This window comes from Cercospora beticola, chromosome 6, assembly GCF_033473495.1.
Source record: "Cercospora beticola chromosome 6, complete sequence".
Taxonomy (NCBI): Eukaryota; Fungi; Ascomycota; class Dothideomycetes; order Mycosphaerellales; family Mycosphaerellaceae; genus Cercospora; species Cercospora beticola.
In genome coordinates this window covers 2,183,779-2,205,208 of record NC_088940.1, presented here as the reverse complement: position 1 = coordinate 2,205,208, position 21,430 = coordinate 2,183,779, and the positions used below count along the sequence as shown (strand labels likewise).

At 52.4% G+C, this 21,430-nt stretch overlaps 9 protein-coding genes across 9 annotated transcripts; 4 read left to right on the top strand and 5 right to left on the bottom strand.

Annotated features, from left to right (window-relative positions):
- Positions 1 to 114: 114 nt before the first annotated feature.
- RHO25_009936 (uncharacterized protein) lies at positions 115 to 2,109 on the bottom strand (the record flags this gene model as incomplete). The annotated part of the gene is made up of 1 exon (XM_023601458.1): positions 115 to 2,109. One exon carries the CDS (start codon positions 2,107 to 2,109, stop codon positions 115 to 117), a length of 1,995 nt encoding a protein of 664 aa, XP_023453973.1.
- A 914-nt stretch (positions 2,110 to 3,023) lies between these two features.
- On the bottom strand, positions 3,024 to 4,345 carry AQP9 (Aquaporin-9; the record flags this gene model as incomplete). The annotated part of the gene is made up of 5 exons (XM_023601457.1): positions 3,024 to 3,216; positions 3,268 to 3,800; positions 3,857 to 3,884; positions 3,941 to 4,006; positions 4,056 to 4,345. 5 exons carry the CDS (start codon positions 4,343 to 4,345, stop codon positions 3,024 to 3,026), a joined length of 1,110 nt encoding a protein of 369 aa, XP_023453972.1.
- A 1,918-nt stretch (positions 4,346 to 6,263) lies between these two features.
- On the top strand, positions 6,264 to 7,982 carry RHO25_009934 (uncharacterized protein; the record flags this gene model as incomplete). The annotated part of the gene is made up of 3 exons (XM_023601455.2): positions 6,264 to 6,400; positions 6,453 to 7,443; positions 7,491 to 7,982. 3 exons carry the CDS (start codon positions 6,264 to 6,266, stop codon positions 7,980 to 7,982), a joined length of 1,620 nt encoding a protein of 539 aa, XP_023453974.2.
- Positions 7,983 to 10,479: 2,497 nt separating this feature from the next.
- RHO25_009933 (uncharacterized protein) lies at positions 10,480 to 12,023 on the bottom strand (the record flags this gene model as incomplete). Its single annotated transcript, XM_023601454.2, has 2 exons — positions 10,480 to 10,484; positions 10,535 to 12,023. The coding sequence occupies 2 exons, from the start codon at positions 12,021 to 12,023 to the stop codon at positions 10,480 to 10,482; spliced, it is 1,494 nt and encodes a 497-aa protein (XP_023453981.2).
- A 730-nt stretch (positions 12,024 to 12,753) lies between these two features.
- Positions 12,754 to 13,581, bottom strand: RHO25_009932 (uncharacterized protein; the record flags this gene model as incomplete). Its single annotated transcript, XM_065603231.1, has 1 exon — positions 12,754 to 13,581. One exon carries the CDS (start codon positions 13,579 to 13,581, stop codon positions 12,754 to 12,756), a length of 828 nt encoding a protein of 275 aa, XP_065459303.1.
- A 1,475-nt stretch (positions 13,582 to 15,056) lies between these two features.
- Positions 15,057 to 15,382, top strand: RHO25_009931 (uncharacterized protein; the record flags this gene model as incomplete). The annotated part of the gene is made up of 2 exons (XM_023601452.2): positions 15,057 to 15,204; positions 15,264 to 15,382. The coding sequence occupies 2 exons, from the start codon at positions 15,057 to 15,059 to the stop codon at positions 15,380 to 15,382; spliced, it is 267 nt and encodes an 88-aa protein (XP_023454134.1).
- A 130-nt stretch (positions 15,383 to 15,512) lies between these two features.
- On the bottom strand, positions 15,513 to 17,360 carry RHO25_009930 (uncharacterized protein; the record flags this gene model as incomplete). The annotated part of the gene is made up of 5 exons (XM_023601451.1): positions 15,513 to 15,795; positions 15,861 to 16,207; positions 16,269 to 17,043; positions 17,108 to 17,256; positions 17,313 to 17,360. 5 exons carry the CDS (start codon positions 17,358 to 17,360, stop codon positions 15,513 to 15,515), a joined length of 1,602 nt encoding a protein of 533 aa, XP_023454133.1.
- Positions 17,361 to 18,437: 1,077 nt separating this feature from the next.
- On the top strand, positions 18,438 to 19,313 carry RHO25_009929 (uncharacterized protein; the record flags this gene model as incomplete). Its single annotated transcript, XM_023601450.2, has 2 exons — positions 18,438 to 18,600; positions 18,670 to 19,313. 2 exons carry the CDS (start codon positions 18,438 to 18,440, stop codon positions 19,311 to 19,313), a joined length of 807 nt encoding a protein of 268 aa, XP_023454132.1.
- A 744-nt stretch (positions 19,314 to 20,057) lies between these two features.
- Positions 20,058 to 20,973, top strand: RHO25_009928 (uncharacterized protein; the record flags this gene model as incomplete). Its single annotated transcript, XM_023601449.1, has 2 exons — positions 20,058 to 20,443; positions 20,502 to 20,973. The coding sequence occupies 2 exons, from the start codon at positions 20,058 to 20,060 to the stop codon at positions 20,971 to 20,973; spliced, it is 858 nt and encodes a 285-aa protein (XP_023454131.1).
- Between the last annotated feature and the right edge of the window lie 457 nt (positions 20,974 to 21,430).

Below are 21,430 nucleotides of genomic sequence, written 5' to 3'. Positions count from 1 at the left end.
CTTTCAAGATGCAATGATAGATGTGCTTAGGAGATCAAGCAACTCATCTACTGACATTTCTGCTATGACCTCCTAATGTGAATGGAGCTTGTAGTCTGGCAAATGAACATCTTGCTATGCAAAGCCCACTCTTCTAGATTTCTTCTTGCTTGAAAATATTTCAGCCTTGGCCATTTCAGTTCGGTCATGAAGGATATCCTCGAGAAAGGAAGGTTCTTTCGGGTGAGTGCGAGGATATGCCAAGTAACTCGCTGCATCCTGCCGCAGAATCGCGTCCAGTATCAAATCTTGATGATTCATGTAGAAGTGCAGAGTCCGTTGGAGGGATACGTATCTTTTTTTTGCTCTTGTGTGCATATCTTCGAATCCGCCGAGCAGCATTTCGGGGCTTCTTCGTAGCGATCCGTCATAGCACAGTTGTACAGCCCAACCTGCCAAGTAGGAACGGCGTGTCTTATCATCTACTAATGATAGCAGCTGACTTGACTTCCCAGCAGGTCGAACGATGGGGCAAAGGAATTCTCCATGTCGTTGGCTCATCGAGGGACACAGAAGCAGCTCATCTCCAATTGCAGTATTGGCAGACACAAGAAACCTTTGCCCACTCCTATCTTTTCTGGCAATCAAAACTTTGATCCGTAGGTCTGGAGGCAGTGCGGAGAAGACAAATCCATGTGAATGTGGAGCCGAAGAGTCCAGCTCGGGGTCCCACTTGTCAAAATCCGCCGTACGCTCAAAGAACCTCTGGATTTGTTCGATTGTCATGGCATCACTGAGGTACGTCGGGATAAAGTCTGAGTACTCGGGAAGAAGTGACTCGTCCTCTACAAGTTGATGGTGGTTGTCCCACAGAGCTTCTTGATACAGGTCACGAGTATGCCCGAGAACCTCTAATCGCTGCCACACCTCCATACGAATGAATCGTGGGCTGTGTGCGGACATGGCCAATTGACCGGGTTGTACTGCACGAACCATACTTTGCTCGTCTATTGTCCTCCAACGAGATATGAAATCAAAGACAGCAGCGTCGGAAAGCTCGGAGTGCAGCCAATGTTCAATCATTTGTGCCATCGAGTCCCAAAATGTGTCAGGGACTGTCCGAGATACAGGATGGGTTTGAGTCGCAGTAAGGCATTCCTTGATGTAGCCCTCAATCATATTGAGACAAAGCGGCAGAACCGGAAGCGTGTAGTCGATTGTGAATTCCAGTTCCATCAGTGACTGCTCCGGCAGAAGGGGCAAAAGGGCATACACTTTGTCGCGTGGGTCTTGACATTCTGAACCTCCATACTGATTCAACAACCTCCAAAGCTCAGCCCAGGGCCGCAATGTAGAGCCTTTCCGGCTTAAGAACGCCACATCTTGAGGGGACTGGATACTGACGTGGCGCGCTATCCGGCCCTCCACGAGCGTCATGTGAACATCGTTGGCAAGATCGCTGATTTCCGGACGCTGCCATTGAATCTGTGCAAGTAATTTCATGTCATCACTGGAGCAGCTGTTTAACACTTTGACATACGTGTTCCAGTCAAGATTGTCCATGCCACAGAAGAGGTGGATCTCTTTGCTGAGAATAATTTCTTGCTTGATCCAAGTGCGTCTGAAGTAAGACCTATGCTGCAGCTCCCAAAGAAGGCGCTTATCAGCCGCAAGAATGCTCGATGTGGCGTTCCCATATTGATCTGGCCGCAAAAGCCTTTGGGCGTGGGCAAGATTGCGACCAGGGCCAAGGCAGCAAGCCGTCGACTGTGCTTTGCTGTATATCTTTCCCATGAGCGAGACCTGTGCATTTTTTTCCTCGAGATTGGATTGATCGATGCAGATGGAGTCGATCCAGAGAGGCCCAGAATGCTCGTGATGTCGCATTTGCCAGAGAGCGTACCAGCAATTCATGCGCACGCGACAGCTGCCGCCATTGATGTATAACGTCATCTCAGGCTTCTGGTCGCCCCATGTGTACGAAATGGCTCTGAAAGGAGGGCAATTATCCAATCTGCACACTTCCAGTCTGGCTTGGATGTCCGAATCATCACTCGCAGGTTGGAGGTATAGTAGCCGAATCTGTTTCTTCGGTTGAGGCAGGTGAACACTATCGTAAGTGAAGGCCATGTTCGTGACGTGCGTCTTGTCGACTCAGATCTCAAGGTGTATCATAATGTCAGTACAAATGGCACTCGAAATCGCAGGCTCATCACTGCCCGTGGGTGCACAAGTGTTGATGTTCCGGCAAGGCGTCAGTCTGCCTGATCTGGGCCTTTTCAAGCCTCATCATCTTTGGCGCAGTAGAACATGCTCTGATTCGCCGCCCCTACAAAGGTGTCGCAGCACGATATGCAGGCGACTCTGCAAGGCTGAGATTCCGGAGCCATTGTTGCCGCTGCGACTTGCCTGATGAGATTGGTCTAGCAAGATTCGATTCGACTCGCGGGTGACGCAACTTGATAGACGTCCGCTGTGTTCCTGAATGCTCGAGAGATGGAAACAATCAATATTGTGTCTCGCTGCACAGTGGTCAGCGTGCACTCTTGTAGAGCGATCCACTTCGAAGAACAGGCTTTCCACAAGTGCAAGCCTTGGCACACGGCCTGAGGCAATTTTCGTGCACGAGATGGAAGGAAGCATCTGAGAAGAAGGTACATTGCTGCTCAATGGGTAAGGGCATTTCTGCATGTCCACAATATGTCTTTTGAACGCCGTTTTGTGCACAGTACTAGTACAGTGGAACATCTCATTGCACTTCATCATTGAAGCCCAAAATCGACCGAAATTCTGGGCGACGGACCTCGCTGCCTGCCGCAAACACTCCAGTCAAGTCCTTTGCTCTCAAAACGGCTCGCCTCCGTTTTCAAGATCTGTCGGAGTCATCTTGGTACCGTTGCTTTTACTTCCATGATACGTCTGCGGCGCACCTGCGCTGCTGCTGCTGGCAGGTTTGCTGCCCGAGTGCAGGGATGATCCTTGGCAATCGGGAGAACCTCGCCAGCGAAACAAAGAGTTGACTACACGTCCTTCGGCGGCTGCGCTCAATCATCGCTCTTCAACGACTCTTCATCCCACCTCGTTCCCGCGTACTTTCTGCGCAGACTTGGTACAACTCGATAAAGGCCCCAGTACGGCGTGTTGATCGGACTTTGGCCGGTGAACAGGAGAACATCGTACAAAAAGCCACCGAAGAGGCACCCCAAGAACGGTGAAACCATGGGAATCCAGAAGTAGCTGTACAAGGGGTCAGTCTGAGGCTCACGAGATCTTCTCTGGTCAACTTACTAGCCACCCGCGGACCAGACCTCCGTGCCATATCCGATCATATACGATACGAGACGAGGTCCAAAGTCACGGGCCAGGTTGATTGCGTACCCGGTCTCCCAACCGAAGCAAGCACCAATACCAAAAATGATGAAGAACAATGCTAGTGGTGTGAGGTTCTTTGCACCGATGTTGTGGTCATCCTTGATGGCGTAAATCAAGAACATCAACAACGTGCTGGCAATGAATTCCGAGAAGAACATGCCAGTCCTGGTCATGAATGGTGCAGGGTAGGTGCAGAAGACACCGGCGGATGCATTCTCTCCAGTCACGGTCCGGATGCCGACGCCTCCTTCGAATTCATCAATGGCAGACTTGTAGTTGGCGTAAACGACAGCGGCAGCAGCCATTGCCCCCAGAGTTTGCGCCAACATGTATACGGGAAACTTCCTCCATGGAAATTTGCGAAACACACAGTTTGCAAATGTGACAGCTGGGTTGATGTGGCCTCCAGAGATACCGGATGAGTACACACCAAGCATGACACCAATGCCCTACGTCAAGTCAGCAAAGCAACGAGCGACAACAACAACCCATGTCGAGTACGTACCCATCCCCACGAGATGGATTGGTAATCGCTACCATTCTATCAGCATTCGCTTGTCGTGCCACAAAGATTCGCGAGCGAGCCTACCCTTTCTCTCCACGACTTAGTACGACTTGGGCCACGACGCCATCGCCAAACATGATAAGAATGAATCTGAGTCCAGTCAGTCACCTGCTTCGCAATGATGAGACTCTACACTCACACTCCCATGAACTCAGAAAAGGGATCGCGCAATGTCCGCCGAAGTTTGCTCCATGTCAACGCTGAGTTTGATTCCTTCTTCAGCTCCGCTGTCAGACTACGGTTGATGGGAGCGCCTCGCTCTGCGTATGCGGAAGAAACGGTGGCAACAGTGGCACCTTCTGACAGTAAATCCGAATCGGACATTCGCTCTCTGTGGGTTATGTTCATGATCCCGTCCTCTTGTGAGTGTGGCTTCTCGGCATACTGAAAGTCGTGCTCCATCGTCGGGGAGTGCTTGTTCGCCGCCATCTTGTATATCGATGCGAAAGTCACTCCTGGCCAGCGTGTTACTCGAGACGATATCAGGTGAAGCTGTTGCGGCACCGAGAGAACCTGCTCTTTGGGAGCTTTTTGGCAGGACAAGAACGACACCAGAAGCTGGCCACAATCAATTTGGCTTGTCCACCTGTGCCGCCGGCTGGTATCCAGTGATTATATTACCACGTAGGACCGGCTCGGCCCCAGGAGGTTGGCTAAGCACGACCATTCAGCAACGCACGATCGGCAGCGGGTGGTGCAGGGTAGTCGCGTGGACTGCACAGCATAGGCTTCGAAGCTGCTGGTACGGGCGGCGAGCGTCTTGGTAGGTCTGACAGGCAGCTTGCAGAGGATCCTGCTAGGGAGCTAGTACTGCCATGCCACAGCTTATGCTGCAAGCTGCGCGAACCAGGCCACATTGAGTCTCGCCATCCGTCAAGGGCCGGAAACCTTGCGCGAACAAAGGACATTCGCCGCATGCAGTCGCATTCACCATTATTTTGCCACGACCGTACCAATTCCCCACCATCGTGCTAGTGAAACAAGTTTGACATCGGTTCCAACGAGAATGCGGCCGGAAGCCCTGAGCGAGAGCAGAGCACATTGCGAGATGTGTCTCACCTCACCTGGGAACAATGGGAATGTCACACGACAGCATTTGCGGTACACAATCCGCTGCATTGCTTTTCGCACATCCGATCCGCGTCACCAGAATTCCCTACGACTGCGCGGGAGGTGGCATGAGGATCTCGTCTTGCAACCCATGCTTGCAGGCCCAGCAACTGTGTGCGCGGCGAGGTGCGAAGGAAGGCAGCCCAGGCATGCAAGTACTCGTCAAAAATCGGCGCAAAGTCGCATCAGCGGCAGATAGCAAGTGTCGCTTCTCCAATGTGCTGAGGGCCGTCAACAACCGCGTCGACGTGGTTGGTTACGTCTCCGCTCTGCAAACCAGCCGTGGCAGCTCCTTTGGCAGAGCTCCAGGGTTCCGCTGCTTGCCTGGCGAGCGTGGCATCCGCGGCAGCTGGGAGTCGTATCGGTAAACGCGCTGCAGAGGGCAAGCTAACCGGGGCGTACGAGCTTAGACGAGTGGCACGCAAAAAGAAGACATGCGGCTTACTGCACGAGCGGACTGCGTTCCTGCGCATTGCGAGACGCGGTATGCCCATTGTTGCTGCTGCAGACATTGTCTCGACGCAGAGGTGAGTGAGAGTCTAGAACGTGCGGGCGAAACGCATGCGGTCTTCGCATTCCTCGTCGCAGAGTGGAACGCTCCACAGCTGCCCCATGGCGGAGTGCGTGAGCACCTGGAGAATCCTGACAACGAGCTGGGGTCGTCTGTCTTTTCAGGTGGGGTCGCTTGGCTGCCTTTTGGCCGCCGACAAGACGCCGAACTCCCGTCTTGTTACCCGCAACGCACGACATTCGCGCCACGCGCCACGACTGCGATTAGTTACTTTTCTCCCCGCAGACGCAGCTGCACGGTCTGTGACTGCTTCCATCGCCCAGCTCATCGGCTCACCTGAGATACGACGCGATATTTCCGGCCGCGTGAGCCCGCGCTCTCGGGGCATGCGCAGCCGAGCACACGTGCGTTCCAGAAGAAACCAAGCCTTGGGTTCTGACGCGAGATGTGCTAAGTTAGCCACGCTGACTGGCCTCGGCGGCTATTATGATCAGGTGGCCCAAAGTCAAATGCGGGCAGCTGCTCCTCCGTGACCCCCACCATCAGAGGGGCCCCAGAGGATTATCACATGCGCTGGGGCGACAGCTTGCTGCTGCTGGCTCGGGCCCGGTACTGACATGTGCACTGAATAAACAAAGACCGGCCGCGTCTGGCACGCGAGCATTGTTGCATGTACATTCCTCTCCCTTCAGCACCCTCGTCAAGTCTGCAGCTCGAGATCGCATCATGGCGTCGTCGGAGGAAGTCTTCGTGGGCAGCATTGACCAGGGCACGACCAGCTCGCGGTTCTTGATCTTTGACAAAGCAGGAGAGCCGGTTGCTGTGCATCAGGAAGAGTTCAGCCAGATCTATCCCAACCCAGGGTCCGTCTGCCTCTCGATGTCCAAGGAGGTGTATTTGCTAACCTCCCTCCAGCTGGCACGAGCATGACCCGGATGAGATTGTCCAGTCGGTGCAAAATTGTATCGAAGGCGCCTTGAAGAAGTTTGAGCAAGACGGTCACTCCAAAGACAGCATCAAAGCCATTGGAATCACCAACCAGCGCGAAACCACAGTCGTATGGGACAACAAGACCGGCGAGCCCCTCTACAATGCCATTGTCTGGACCGATACGAGAACAGCTGCTCTCGCGCGCGAGCTGAAAGCACGTCCAGACAGCGACAAGCTCACCGATGTCTGCGGTCTTCCCATCTCCACATATCCATCTGTCACCAAACTGCTGTGGCTTCTCAAGAATGAAGAGAAAGTGACAAAAGCGTATGAGGCTGGAACACTGGCGTTTGGCACAATCGATGCATGGCTCATATACAAGCTCAACGGCGGGCCTACTAACAACGTCTTCGTCTCCGACCCCACAAATGCCAGCAGAACCATGTTCATGGACATTCACAAGCTCAAGTACAGCGAGCAAATGCTCGACTTCTTCTCCTACGAGTTTGACGTTCGGAAGATTCACCTACCCGAGATCGTGCCATCTTCTGATGCGAAGGCTTTCGGAAAGATAGACTCGGGATCACTCAAGGGCTGGCCTATTATGGGATGTCTCGGTGACCAGTCAGCAGCTCTGGTCGGACAAAAGGGGTTCGAGCCAGGTGCGGCAAAGAATACATATGGCACTGGATGCTTCTTGCTATACAATGTTGGTGAGAAGCCTGTCATTTCCACTCATGGGCTGCTGGCAACAGTGGCGTACGACTTTGGCACGCCGGTATACGCACTCGAAGGCAGTATTGCAGTGGCAGGCTCAGGAGTGAAGTTCCTCATGGAGAACCTTGGCTTCAGCCACGCAAGCCACAAAATCACCGAGCTTGCAGAGCAAGTTCCTGATAATGGTGGCCTGGTCTTTGTGACGGCTTTCAGTGGCTTGTTCGCACCTTACTGGATCGATGATGCTCACGGAACGATGGTAAGTCGCTAACTCTGTAGTCCTTGATCATTACTCACGCTATCTAGTTCGGTATAACACACCACACCAAACGCGGACACATTGCTCGTGCTACACTCGAAGCTGTTTGCTTCCAAACGAAAGCCATCCTCGATGCCATGGAGAAAGACAGTGGACACAAACTGGCTGAACTCAAGGTCGATGGCGGCATGAGTAACTCGGCCTTGTGCATGCAAACCCAAGCAGACCTCGTACGAATTCCCATTGTGCGACCGAAGATGAGAGAAACGACTGCACTTGGTGCTGGTATCGCTGCTGGTTTCGCTGCAAAGGTATGGAAGAGCTTCGATGAGCTAAAGGAGATCAATACTGCTGGTGAGACGAAATTCGAGCCTGCAATGGAGGAGGCAGCAAGTAAGAAAATGTTTAAGAAGTGGGAGAAGGCTGTGTCTATGAGTAGGGGCTGGCTCGCGGAAGAAGAGGCTGAGGCTGGGCATAAGGAGGAGGCGAAGGAGATTAGTGAAGGCGCGGCGAAGAATGAGGAGGCATCTGAAGTGTAAGTCCCAGCACGCGGGAGCTAGAAGGAGGATGTTGTTTCGGGCGATTGATGAAATTGGTCGGAGGGGTCCTACCCGACACTGACATATATTTATGATGATTTCAAACTCATGAACCCTTTTATTTTTTCTCCAGAGCTGTTTCGATATGAACAGCTCCCTGTACTAATGTTGGATGCAGTAGGGCGAAATTGTAGTCCCAGCGTTTCAAGGTTCCCACAAACTCAAGCTCCTGCACAGCGTCTGTGAATTCTGGGAAAGCATCGGGCCTGCAGCGACAGCTACGACGCTCCATCTGTTCGAATTTTTTTTGGTCTCAGAGCATCTGTGTCCAGGTCGCCTTGCAACCTGTCCACACCGAAGAGACAAGGAGTGGGGATTCGTTCACCACTAATTCTGCTCCATGTCCATTTGGCTCACCTGAGTAGTCGAGTTCATTACTCCATCTGATCGAGCCCTGGAGTTGGACGAGGCATCTCAGCGCACTGGCCTACAAATAACCGTACCCGGAGAGACGAAAGGCGAGTTTCATTCACTACTATTCATTATAGTCTTATCTCCGTTCATCACTGCCTCGCCAATCTCCCACCTTCTCCACCCTCCTCACCTACGCATAGTCAGTCCCATCCGAAGCATTCCACAATACTGCCCAAATCACCAAAAGTGAAACTCCTCACCATCTACCCCTCCGCAAATTCTGCTCCCTCACAATATCCCTCTCCGCCCTTCTTCCAACCCCCATAAACCTCTCATCCGGATCATCGCAACCTTCGCCATCGTCGTGAACATGGAGATCAGACATTTTGTTGTCTGTGTCATATTCCAGGGTGAAGATTCGTTACCGCCCAATTTTGAGCCGGGGAAAGATTCGGTCAGCAACCGTTGTTACTTCCTGTTCTGATCATCGCTAGAAGTCGACAGTTGCTCAATTAGTCTGTAGTTTCAAGATTAATTTGGCATACTCTGTCAACGTCATTTCTGTCCAGCTGAGGATCTATCTTTGTCCATTTGCTTACGAACAACGCTTTCCACCAATCTCCTCCAACCTCCTCATTATCTCATCATCGAGAGACACATTATCCGCCAGACTTTCTCCATTAAATCTATGGCCTTTCGGCTCGTTGTTGGCGAATTCTCAAGATTATATTTCGAGTCGGCACTGAAGATGTTCCTCAAGTTGCTCCTGCTCAAGTTGCTCCTCCTCTCGCTCTTGTCTGACTTTGGCTTCACACTCGTGTACGATTGCTACGAGGTCGAACTCTAGGACTTCAGCGCTTTCTTCCTCTTCACCTTCTTCCTCGTCATCGCGGGCGTCTTTGTCTTCAGTCGATGAGAACATATCGTTATGGCCGTTAGTGAAGTCGTTTCTGGCAGCTTCAAGGATGCTCTGGGCGCGTTGTATTAGGCGCCTAGGCTTGGGAGTATCGCTAAGTGTTCTGAACAACTCCAAGGCGCGCTCGGCGTGCTCGCTGGGGTGTTTGTAAGCAATCTCCGCGAATGGATCGTAAGTCGATCTTACACAAATTGATCATTGCTAAACGCCATGAGCAGATAGCGTCCACTCTCCTCATGCTTCAACCGCTCACTCAGATTCCGTATCCGCTTGTCTCTAATTCTTGTATCGTAGAAACAAGTCCCTCTGGGGTCGCGCTGTTGCCGCCGACGAGAGAATTCCAGATCAGAGAGCGGTATTTTTGATTATCGTTGATAAACGTTGCGCGGATGAGCTCGACGAGGAGGGCGCGGAGATGGCAACCGGGGTGAGTTCTTCGCCAGAGGGATTCGATGCCCCAGCGGTCGGGTAAAGTACGAAGTTCTCTGATCTTTTGGGCGAAGAGGTCTATGGTGATGTTTTGGATAAGTGGCATGTGCGCATAGTTGACAGCTGCCACCGCCTCCCGCCGACGTGCCGACCTGCATACTTTCACGTCCATCAGCACGAACCTCAATCCACAGAACTTGCCTCCGACGGCTAACTCTGGCGACAGCACAACATGTCTATGCCCATCGGCAACATCGATGGACTGTTGCGGCCTCGTAGAAACGAAAACGTGGAGCGTGATCAAGACAGGCCGGACTCTCAGCGTGGCGCTCGTCTGCGGTACAGACTCCACGAAGGCCAATGGTTTCCAGTGACGGACAAGGTCCTCGACAGCGACAGAGCTGTGGAATAACTTCGCGTACCTCCATTGCTATTTTCTCGTTATTGTCCTCATCATCCTCCTCCGCCGCCGCCAAACAGCTCGCACAAAAAGAAGAAATTTCACTTATCAGTATGTTTTCGATCGTTGCTGGAGAGAGGAAGAACGTGCAAGCTTCCAAAGTTTTTGTCATATCATTTTCCACGCTAGCGCAAGCCATTGAACAGGGATGTGCGCGATGCGCGCAGGTGAAGTGAAGCCCAGCTTCTCCGTCGTCTGTCCGATTTTATGTGTTTCCAAGGCAATCCCCAGAAAAAACGCTCTCCATTACAAGAGCTCGACCGAACGGAGCGACAGATTTAATCTGCTCGCGTTAGCCAGGTGCACACATATCTCAAGTGACGTGCAACTCACTTGCAACATTAATAAGCATAGCCTTGGTGACCAAATACTCATTAATCCCCTGCGTGCCACCCTCTCTGCCAAACCCCGACCCCTTCACGCCACCAAACGGAGACTCACACGCGCTCAGCATACCGACATTGACTCCGACCATTCCAACCTCAAGTGCTTCAGCAACCCTCCAACTCCTCGCCTGATTCTCCGTAATAATGAAACTCCCCAATCCAACATCACAATCATTCGCCCTCTCAATAACCTCCTCTTCAGTTTCGAATTTATACAACCCCATAACAGGCGCAAAAGTCTCCTCTCTCGTCGTAATCATCTCCTCCGACATATTCGTAATCAGCGTAGGTTGCAGAAAATACCCTTTTCCGAATTCTTTAGCTGGTGCGCCTCCGAGGACAACATTCCCGCCAAATTTTTTCGCATCTTCGATATGTTTCATTGCCTTTTCCACAGCTCGATCATGCGTCAAAGGGCCCACGAAAACACCCTCTTCCGTCCCAGCACCGACTTTCATCTTCCCAATTCTTTCCGCTAAGCGCTTTGCAAACTCCTCGTAAATCCCCGCTTGAACGAAAATGCGATTCGCCGTGACACAAGTCTGTCCACTATTCCGAAACTTGGCAAGAACAGCCGCCTCAACCGCTGTCTCCATCTTCGCATCATCAAACACAATAAAAGGCGAATTCCCTCCCAATTCCAACGAGAGTTTCTTCAACGTTGACGAGCATTGCTTCATCAATAATTTCCCCACCCTCGTAGACCCCGTGAAAGATACCTTATGAACTTTCGGATTCGTACACAATTCCTCTCCGACTTCAGCGACAGTTGTCAAACTCGTTATAACATTAATCACACCCTTCTCAAACCCCGCTTCTTCAGCGAGCACAGCCAACGCCAAAGCAGTCAACGGCGTCTCACCCGCAGGTTTCCAAACAGTCGTACAACCCGCCGCCAAAGCAGCACCACACTTCCTCGTAATCATCGCAGCAGGAAAATTCCACGGAGCAAGACAAGCCGCTACACCAACAGGTTGCTTAAACGTCACGATTCTCTGATTAGGATTCGCGGGCGGGACGACTTCGCCGTGAGTCATTTCAGCTTGGGTCGCGAACCATTCGAGGAAAGAAGAGGCGTAGAGGATTTCGCCTTTGGATTCTGTGAGGGTTTTGCCGTTTTCGAGTGTCATGATTAGGGCGAGGTCGTCGGCGTTGGAGAGGCAGAGGTCGTTCCATTTGCGGAGGAGACGGGCGCGGGAGCGAGCTGTGGTTTTTTTGTAGGATTTGAAGGCTGTGTGGGCGGCGTCGATGGCTTGGGATACGTCGGTCTTGTTCATTTCGGGGAGAGTGGCGAGGTGGTCGAGGGTGGCCGGGTCGATGACATCGAATGTGGCTTTGGAAGAGGACGAGGAGATCCATTCGCCATTGATGAGGCCCTGGGTGCGCAGTAGTTTCTGGTTCTTCACGTCTTTGAGACTCTTTTGTTGGGTAACCATGGTTGCGGTGTGCAATGTTCTGTAAATAATAACGCGCCGGTCAGTAGCCACACGATGGGTCAGAAGACGACGAGTAGTTTGTGAATAGCGGTCTTTGAATAGGCCTTGACGTATCGAATGTTCTATATATTCGCTCCTCATCTGGTGCGCCTGGAGTAGGTGCGGGGCAGGCAAGGTAAACGGCAGACGCGGGTAGGCTTCCCCTGCCTATTCGGGTAGGAGAGCCCGCCGCCCGAAGACCGGTGCCAAAAGAACAAGTATAAAAGACTTGCAGCCGTAGGCACCAATTCTGTTGACAGGACGGCCGTGCACGACCTCGTCGAAAGTGCCGTCGGACTTCGTGACAGAGCGGCGCGAGAACGAGTCGTAAATGAGATGCATCTTGGCATCATACCATCGTCAAGCGTATCCATAAGGACCGTCCTAATATCCATACCCTTCATCGTGCCGCCAAGATGCTCGGATCGCTCATGATGGATGTCGTTCCCCGTGGTTCGTAGGCCAGCGTTCTCAGCATAGATGCGACTGATAGCAAGGGCAGGTACGTTTTTGTGCGCTGCAAAACGTCCACTTCGATGTCAGATGACACCGCTGCAGATATGTGCTTCGATCGAAGCAAGTCTCTCGACGACGGCAAAGCACTTCGCATGCCAGTCTTCGAGTGGCCCCCAGAAATCAGTAGGCCATGGCGGAGTATCGTTACAGTCATTCGTGATCAGTCCGCCTTGGTTCAGAAGTCATCGCCCGAGTCCTTCCTCTTTCTCCCCTTCTTCTTGGGCTTGGTGTCTTCAGAGTCGCTGCCTGCCTCTTTCTTTGCTTTCGTTGGCGCATCTGGCACCTTGCTTACGATTTCTTCCAAAAAATCGAGCTGTGGATCCGAGGCGATTGCTTTCTTCAAATGCTGTGCCAACACCCTCCTAGGGCCTTTTCCTGCCCCACTAGTCCCTTCAGGACCTCGTGCCTGGTGTGCAGCCGCTGAAATGAGCTTGATCATGAACAGCTCCAAGGCACGACTGACGACCGTCGGGGTCACTTGAGCGACCTTGCCGATGTCTTCATCCGCCTGCATGATACGCTTGATGCGTGCTACTGGGAACGAAGTCTTGATCTGACAACCCAGTGTCGGATCTTTGTTGGGCTCGCTTTTGATGGGCGCGGGTGAGGGTACTGGCTCGAATGCACCGTTGTGAAAGGGATCCATCGGCTCTTGCTTCACTCGTCTTGCCTTCTTGGCAGTAGGTGCATCGGGCATGAAGTCATCATCGTCGTCGGGTTGCTCGGCGTAGTTGACCTGTTTTCGTCGCGTCGTGGGCGGCATACCGGGATGCGGTTGTGGTTGGTAGTGGTAGGTCTGCGGCGATTGTTGTGGAAAGGAGGTGACGGGTGTCTGGAAGTCGGCGTAGTTGTTATTGTTGTTGAAGAAGTGTTGTTGTGGCACAAAGGACGGGGAACCAGAGATGGGAATTTCCCCAAGCTGTCCCAGCTGCGGACTGACCGGCCGATACGAGGATTCGGTGGACAACCCGGACAGGTCAGGGCTCTGTGGCCGGTATTCCATTGCGTGCTGCTTCCTGGTGCGCTTCGCGACACCACGGTTGACTCGAAGCTTGGCCGGCGACCAGCGCCGGCGCGCTGCTTTGTCTTTTTGAAATGCGACCGCCGCAGCAAGACGTGTTGCGACTTGCGAAGACGGACCAGGCGCGCGCCGAGCCGAGATCTGAAACAGAGACGAAGAGGTGGAGGGTTGGAGGGGTGCCTGAGGCAGGAGTAAGGGCAGAGCTGTGCGGCGGAGAAACCTCTGATCAGAGGGGCGGGCGCGGTCCAATTATGAACTGATTTATACGCAACGCGCGCCATAAGCCCCTTGTCGAAATCGCGCGCTAGTCCGCTTTCGCTCTTGCCTTTTCTTCTGCAGTCAAGAAGACGGCATGCGTGAACAACGCGGCAGGCACTGCACTGCGCGCACTGCTCGTCTTCACCACGTGCACCGCGTCGCATGGCATCAGGGAAGGCACGCTCCTCTCGCCTCGCCGCCCGCTGTCGATGCTCAGCGCGCGCAGTTCCCCGGCGATGAAAGTGCTGCCTGGGAAATGACACACTTGGCTTCAACGCTCTCCCGACTGCTTCCACAACTGGTCCACCTCGCCGCCAACGTGTCTATAACGTCGACAAGCGCGTCACAGCACGTGTTTCTGCTTGGAGAACCGTGGTTCGCTCGCCCACGTCCACCACGGTGCTGTCTGACCATTGGCTCTGCCACGTTGCGCAAACGCCTTGCTCAGGACGTGAAAGAACACCGCCTCCATTACGACAGCCCCCAAGACGCTGCTACAGGTTCATGTTGGAGATGCTGAAGAATTCAAAGTGCCATTCGGATCATCGCAGTCCAGCTCCTATCGTCACGAATCGCGTCCTCTGTCGGAAGCTCGAATTCAAGGCTGTGTTCCATAGGAAGTACGACCATGGCAGCGTTGAGTGCTACCCATTCCTCAGCTCCATCATAGACCCTTGGCACGCTCTTCCAGCAGGCTGTGTTCCAGCATCGTAAGAGGTAGGATGACTTCAGAGCAGACTGCGACTCTCTTCGTTCTGCAATAGGGTCTCGCTATCTGCTCATAAAGTTGGCAACACATAGCCAGCAAAACCAGTTCCAGTCCCAGCACCGGCTTCTGCCCAACCACATTCGCCAAATATTTGCTTGGCAGGTTTCGAAAACACGTTGGGTTACACAAAACTGCTGCGCCCGCGTGGAGCGCGTCGACTTACCCACATGCACTGAACGTCATTAGCCACGTATGACGTCGAACCGACTGGACAGCTTGCTATGTGCAACAATCATCAATGCGAACCACAAGACATAAAAGAACGACAAGAAGTAGCAGATTGATTGAAGGCGGCTCAACTAAGCGACCTGACACCTCTTCACAAGACAATCAGATCAACAACTTAGTACGACCTTGACGAGCCACTACAACACTCTTGACATGCACTGACATTCGCACAGCAACTCAACTTCGACCATCCTCTACCAATATGCCAGTCGGACAATCCAACAACGGTGGAGCTGAAGGCGCTGCAAAGGGCGTCACTTCCACGCTCGGCAACCTGACTGGCGGCGTTGTCAAGACCGCTGGCGGCCTCGTGGGCACAGCTGGCGAAGGCCTCGGCAACACCATCAACAGTGAGTCGTCCTACTGACATCGCTTCGGACGACCATACTAACGAACGTTGACTCCGTAGATACTACCGGCACCAAAGCAGTCGGTGATGGCCTCAAGGGCGTGACTGGTGGTGTCAAGGATGGGGCCGATTCTGTTGGCAAGGGCGCTGAGAACGCAGGACAGTGGAAGACGTCGTGATGGATGAGCGAGGATGATACCCACTGAGTAACGAAGTTACAATTCAGAACCTGGCTTGATATCGTTCGAGCAGGTCGCTCCTGCTTGACGCACCCACTCGCTAGTCTACTACGAGCTTCTCAGATTTTATTTAATGATTCACGGCATCTCTCTTCGCTTTCTTCAATTCTTCCGAGACTCTTCTGTCTTCGATGCCTCGTGCCTCATCCGGACTGACATCATGAACCCAGATATCACCAATATCCAACATCTTATTCTCCAACTTCTTCGTCATCGTCTTGACAATGTCAGCATAACCTGGCTCATTGTACACATTAAACAGTTCCAAGGGATCCTCTTGCGTATCAAATAACTCCCATTCCTGATCTTCTCCTCCAGCTTGTGTGCCTGTATTATTCAAACCTAAGTTGTACCTGATACCACAGAGTCAGCATCATCACTGCATCCCAGACGCAAAGAAAAAAAAGTTCAAACTCACCAATAAATCAACTTCCACCTCTCATCCCTCACCCCATAATGCGCATAAGAATTATGAATCGCATCCCGATGCATCCAGTATCGATGATACGCCAACTGGTCCCACTCCTCAGGCGTCTTTCCTTGAAGACTACTTCGGAAAGATTTTCCTTGCATGTAACTTGGTGTACGAATTCCTGCGACGTCGAGCATTGTGGCTGCGAAATCGACGTTTTGGACGATGTCTTTGACGATTGTGTTGGGGCGGATTTCGCGAGGGTAGCGGGCCAAGAGGGGCATTTGGAAGGAGTCTTCGTAGATGAAACGTTTGTCGAACCAGCCGTGGTCGCCGAGGAACATGCCTTGGTCCTGGGGAGGAGGGGGAGGAGATTAGCGGGTCATCCGTGTGGTAGGGGAAAGGTGGGCTTACGGAGGTATACATGATTAAGGTATCGTTCGTAAGACCTTCTTTATCGAGCCAGTCGAGCATTCGGCCGACGTTATCGTCTACGGATTGTACGACTCGGAGGTATCGTTGCATGTAGCGCTGGAATTTGAATTCGGCGAGTTGTTGTTGTGTCTCGAAACGGAAGAGTTCGCCAGTGTTTGCATCCGTTAATGTTAGGTTACGAGGGTCTGTGGGATTAGGAACTTTGCGTTCGAGAGAAGTGCCAGGGAAGAATAGAGCGCCGACTTCCTGGCCTCCTTGAGGTTGAACGAGGCCGAGATCGAAATAAGTCAGGTCATCCGCCACACGCATCTCGGCCTCTCGTGCAGCATTCGCTCGATTCTTGTAATCATCTGTGAAAGTATCGGGCAGTTTGATCGGGTCCTTGTAGAGATCTGCGTATCGTGGATGCCATTCCCAACTTCTGTGGGGAGCTTTCTGGTGATACATCATGAAGAATGGTTGCGATTTGTTCCTGCTTTCGAGCCAGTCGAGGGCGATGTCTGTAACGATGTCTACAGCGTAACCGGTCTTGGTGATCTCCTCGCCGTTTTCGATGAAGTCGGGATCCCAGTAATCGCCTTGTCCGGGCACAACATTCCAGTAGTCGAAGCCGGAAGGTTGGTGCTCGCTGCCTTCGCCAAGATGCCATTTACCGATCATGGCAGTCTGGTATCCGCCCTGCTTCAGGCTCTTGGCAACATTTGGGAGACGATTGTTGATTTTATCGTTGAGCGTGAAGACGCCATTGGCGTGGCTGGTGTCTATAATTAGCTTCCATGGACTTGATATAGAGCCTTTCTTCGACTGTGTTGGCTTACCTGTGCATGCCGGTCAAGATAGCAGCTCTGCTTGGTGTGCAGATTGAGTTCGTAACATAACAGTGATCGAATCTTGCTCCTTCGGTAGCCAGCCGGTCGATGTTCGGTGTGTAGTTTATGCCATGTCCATAAGCAGATATCGATTTGGCCTGGTGAAACCTCCATCAGTATATTTGCTGCTCATGTGCAATGATCTTGTACACACTGCATGGTCGTCAGCCATCATGAAGATGATGTTTGGTAGTTTCACCATCTTGACGGTATTGTGAAGTCTTGCCGAGGACTTTCTATATGAGAGCGATCGAAAAGCGATCAGGCTGGCTCCTGCCTCTGTTTATATAGTAACATCGTGATATGACTATACCCGCATCAAGTGGACTCCCTCAAGGATCTTCGAGCACTAGTCTCCATTCTTCGCATAGCCATGAATAGAAGATGCCGTGCAGTCAACATGACCGATTCGAGGTTGTTGGCAGCATTCGTCCAGTATGCAATTCTGCTCCTCGATCAGTGTATTCTGCCCTCTCTTGGCACGAAGGAGGTTTATACATGGCGTAGCACAAGGCTATGCATATCGCTCACCTCAAGAAACGCTCGCAACATCCGCCCTCAATCCCTGGCAGAAATGCGGCCTACGGCGTGCCAAGATGTATCACGCAATAATGGACGACTCATGTTGGAGAGTTGGAATTGCTTGTCAGCCACATGGCACAAACAGACTGTACTTTGCAGATGGAGAACACGTTCTCTTCGTTGCGTGGCTTGTCACCAACGCAGGACGTTGGGACAGAAGCAGGCCGAGAATGGCGGAGAAGTATCCGCTTGACTCGGGCTTGAAATGTCACGAACTGTGCAATGGCATTCGGGGCATTCTGCTCTCATACCGGACAGCTCTTGATAGCCCGGAAGATTCCAAATGATATGAAGATGGAAGATAAGTGCTGTCAGATCGCATCTGTTATTTCTAGCAAGAGCAGAGCAGTCGTTGTCGAGGTCTCCTCCAGCGGCTGGTCCCGGCACAAGGCGGCTTTCCAGAAAGTCAATCTGCATGCCCGCATCCATCCATCCCTCCGCGCCGCACGTGCAGAGTGTTCGGTTATTCCCCCATCCTGTTCTGCCTTTTTCCCTTCCATGCAGACGCAACTGATAGGCTGTATCGTACGTCTATCGTACGAAAGAGATGCCGTCTTTAGACAATGTACATTTCTTGACCGCGCGGCGCGCGGCGCGATCGCATGTATACCACCGGTAGGTCGGCTGATTGAACGGCATAACTTCACTACAGCTGTTTGGTTTCTTACGCTTCCTCTCTCATCGCTCCATCTTCACCATGGCGTTCGATCTACCCTCTCCTCCATTCGTGGACGTCCCAGGGACCGCGAACTTTCGAGATGCAGGCGATGGGAAGACTTTTAGGAAAGGTCTGGTCTATAGGTCTGCGGACCCGAGTAAGACGACAGCAGAGGGCATGCAGCTACTGCGCAACGATCTGAGTAGGTTGGAATCTGAGCGCGCAGAATCCATCTCAAGGTCAATACTAATTCGATTCTCCAATCGCTTAGGCATATCCGCAATCTTCGACCTCCGCTCCCTCCCCGAAATCCAAAGAGACGGCCCCGAATGGCAAGGCGCAGACGTCGACGCCGCAGACCCCTTCGCAGAACACAACATAAAACGCTACTGGACTCCCGTCTTCGCAGCACAAGACTACGGGCCTGAACAAGTCGCCCTCCGCTACAAACAATACACTCTCGCAGGTAGTGAAGGTTTCGTAAAAGCCTACACAGACATCCTCCTCGCTGCTCCCGAAGCCTACACGAAAATCTTTCGACATTTAGCTGCGCCGGACGCGAAGCCTTGTTTGGTACATTGTACTGCGGGCAAAGATCGGACGGGTGTGGTTGTGGCGTTGTTGAAGTTGTTGGTTGGGATGGATAGAGAGGTTATTGCTGAGGAGTATGCGTTGACGGATCAGGGGTTGGCGCATTTGAAGCCGTTGTTTACGGAGAGGCTTTTGAGAAATCCTGCGTTGCAGGGAAATCCGGAAGGGGTAGCGAATATGACGAGTAGTAAGAAGGAGAATATGCTTGCGACGATAGATATGATAGAGAAAGAGTTTGGCGGGGCGGAGAAATATATGCGGGAGTATTGTAAGTTGAATGATGGAGAGATAGAGGCGCTGAAGAAGAATCTTGCAGCACGGTGATTCGGCAGCAGCTGCTAGAATTTGAGGTTCTCGTTTCGATACATCTGTTGCGGTCTCGCAGAACTCAAGCTAGACATGCGCCAGCATCGATCCTGGTATGGCTGAGGCGTACTTCAGCTCGGCTGAAACAAGCATGCCGAGCATTTTGATCGCTTGCATACACCTCGTGGCATGATCAGGAAACCCATACCAGACCAACGAGCAAAATTTTGCGAATCGACAATGGAATTGTGTAATCGAGCATTGCTCGCTCCAGACTCAAGACTAGAGAGATTGGCCTCAAGGATCGCACCTAGGTAGAGCCGCAGTACATCAGGCTACGTGAGGTCGAGGAACTTCGCCCGCCCAGAGCGCCATCAGCACCTGTCAGCCAGCCCTGTCCCTTTGGCGTTTTAGGCAGTGGCTGAATTCAAGTCCAATGATTGACTGATATAGGGCCACACTCTCGTGCACGATCCGTAAGTGGAAGGTGCCGCACGGCGAACGACTATGAAGCTGTCTTCACTCGGCGTGCAGCTTTGCATTTCACATGAGTGATCTCGAACCTGTCGGCTAGCCGCTAAGGCCACAATGGCTTTGCGTAGGCGAGCCATATCTGCATCCAAGATGGGCTGACGATCTTGGCCACGGGCACGCCGAACAGCTTGCCATTGATAACAGGAGATGGCGCCAGAAGGGATCGAGTCTGGGTGCAGCATAAAGCTGGCGAAGTCCCAGCTCGTCCGGAAGTCACTCACGAGCAGAATGTATCTCTTCCCACTTGGTTCTTTCGCTGCCCTTGCCTGTATCACAGGATGTGCTTTGGGAAGTCCGCTTGTTATTGACAGAGAATGGAATGCCTTCGATAATGACCACGGCCATGGGTGCCACACCTTCGATTATCAGCACCAAGAGAAGTGGCCCGAGTTGCATTTCGAGTCAAGGCAGTGTGCCAGCGGCCATCATCAGTCACCGATTGATCTCTCGAACGCTCCGTGGTCCACGCTCCACAAGCCATCGTTTGCGTTTCCGGGAGGCCATAGCGTAGACGGCTGGGTATTCAATCGTTGTTTTGGTCCAGAGTGGAACCCGAAGGCCCAAGCACACGCACCTGCATTGCACTTTGATGGCCAAGCATACAGTTTATTGCAGTAAGTGTAGTTTCGAGCAGACTTTTGATCACCGAGATAATAGCTTACCTTCTTAAAGATGGCATACCCACACTCCCAGCTCTGAGCACGCAGTCATCGGCGGCAGAACTGCTGGCGAGATCCATTTCGTCTTCGGCGATGGCTCTGGGCCAAAAGCAGTCTTCGGTGTACCACTGGTCCACGGCGGCTACAGCAACTTCTTCAGCTCGGTGCTTGGCAATGGTTCTCTAGCATGGCCTGGAGTCAAAGATCCCTACACAAGAATAGAGATCGCATTGAACTTCTCTGAATTTTTCAATGATGCCCACACCAACAAGTACTGGACTTACTCTGGTAGTTTGACGACGCCGAATTGCACCGAGGGTATCAGGTGGTTCATCAGTGGCTTCAAGCATCCGATGAGTGACCAAGAGTTCACCAGACTTAACGATGTCAGCATCGATTCTGTGCGAGATCTCCAGAAGATTGATCGACAGTTCGTGGATAGCTCTCTTGATGACGGTCAGCGGGTCAGGCATGAGGACATGTAGGAGGCGGAGACGAGTCTTGATCTCTTGGCTTTGTTCTTGCGATTGTATGTTGACCGGTGCTCGAGATGCAGTTGCAGCACGTCTCGGTTGTGTCGGAATAGCACTCAGCTAAGTGTTGAGACAGCAACATGGCCATGCTGGAGTTTTGAAGAATTATGTCAGAGGCTGAAATCGCTATATTGCTGCAATTCCACAATTTCGGTTCCTTCAGCAGCATCTTTGTTTGCAGATAGAAAATGTTCCACGGGCGTGTCAATGGCGTGGAGAGGTTTCGGAGTTGTTCCCGTGCGTCCCGAATGCTCGATTCCAGTGCGCTCGATCTTTGCGTGACGCAATGCTTCAGTATGACGAAAAGAAGAGCACAAGGTCATGTTGCCTTTGATGGAAGTCCGATGAAGAGATGACGAGGCCTGTGAGCTGGTCAGCGCCTGCCCGCTGGATTTTCGTGGCCGAAAGC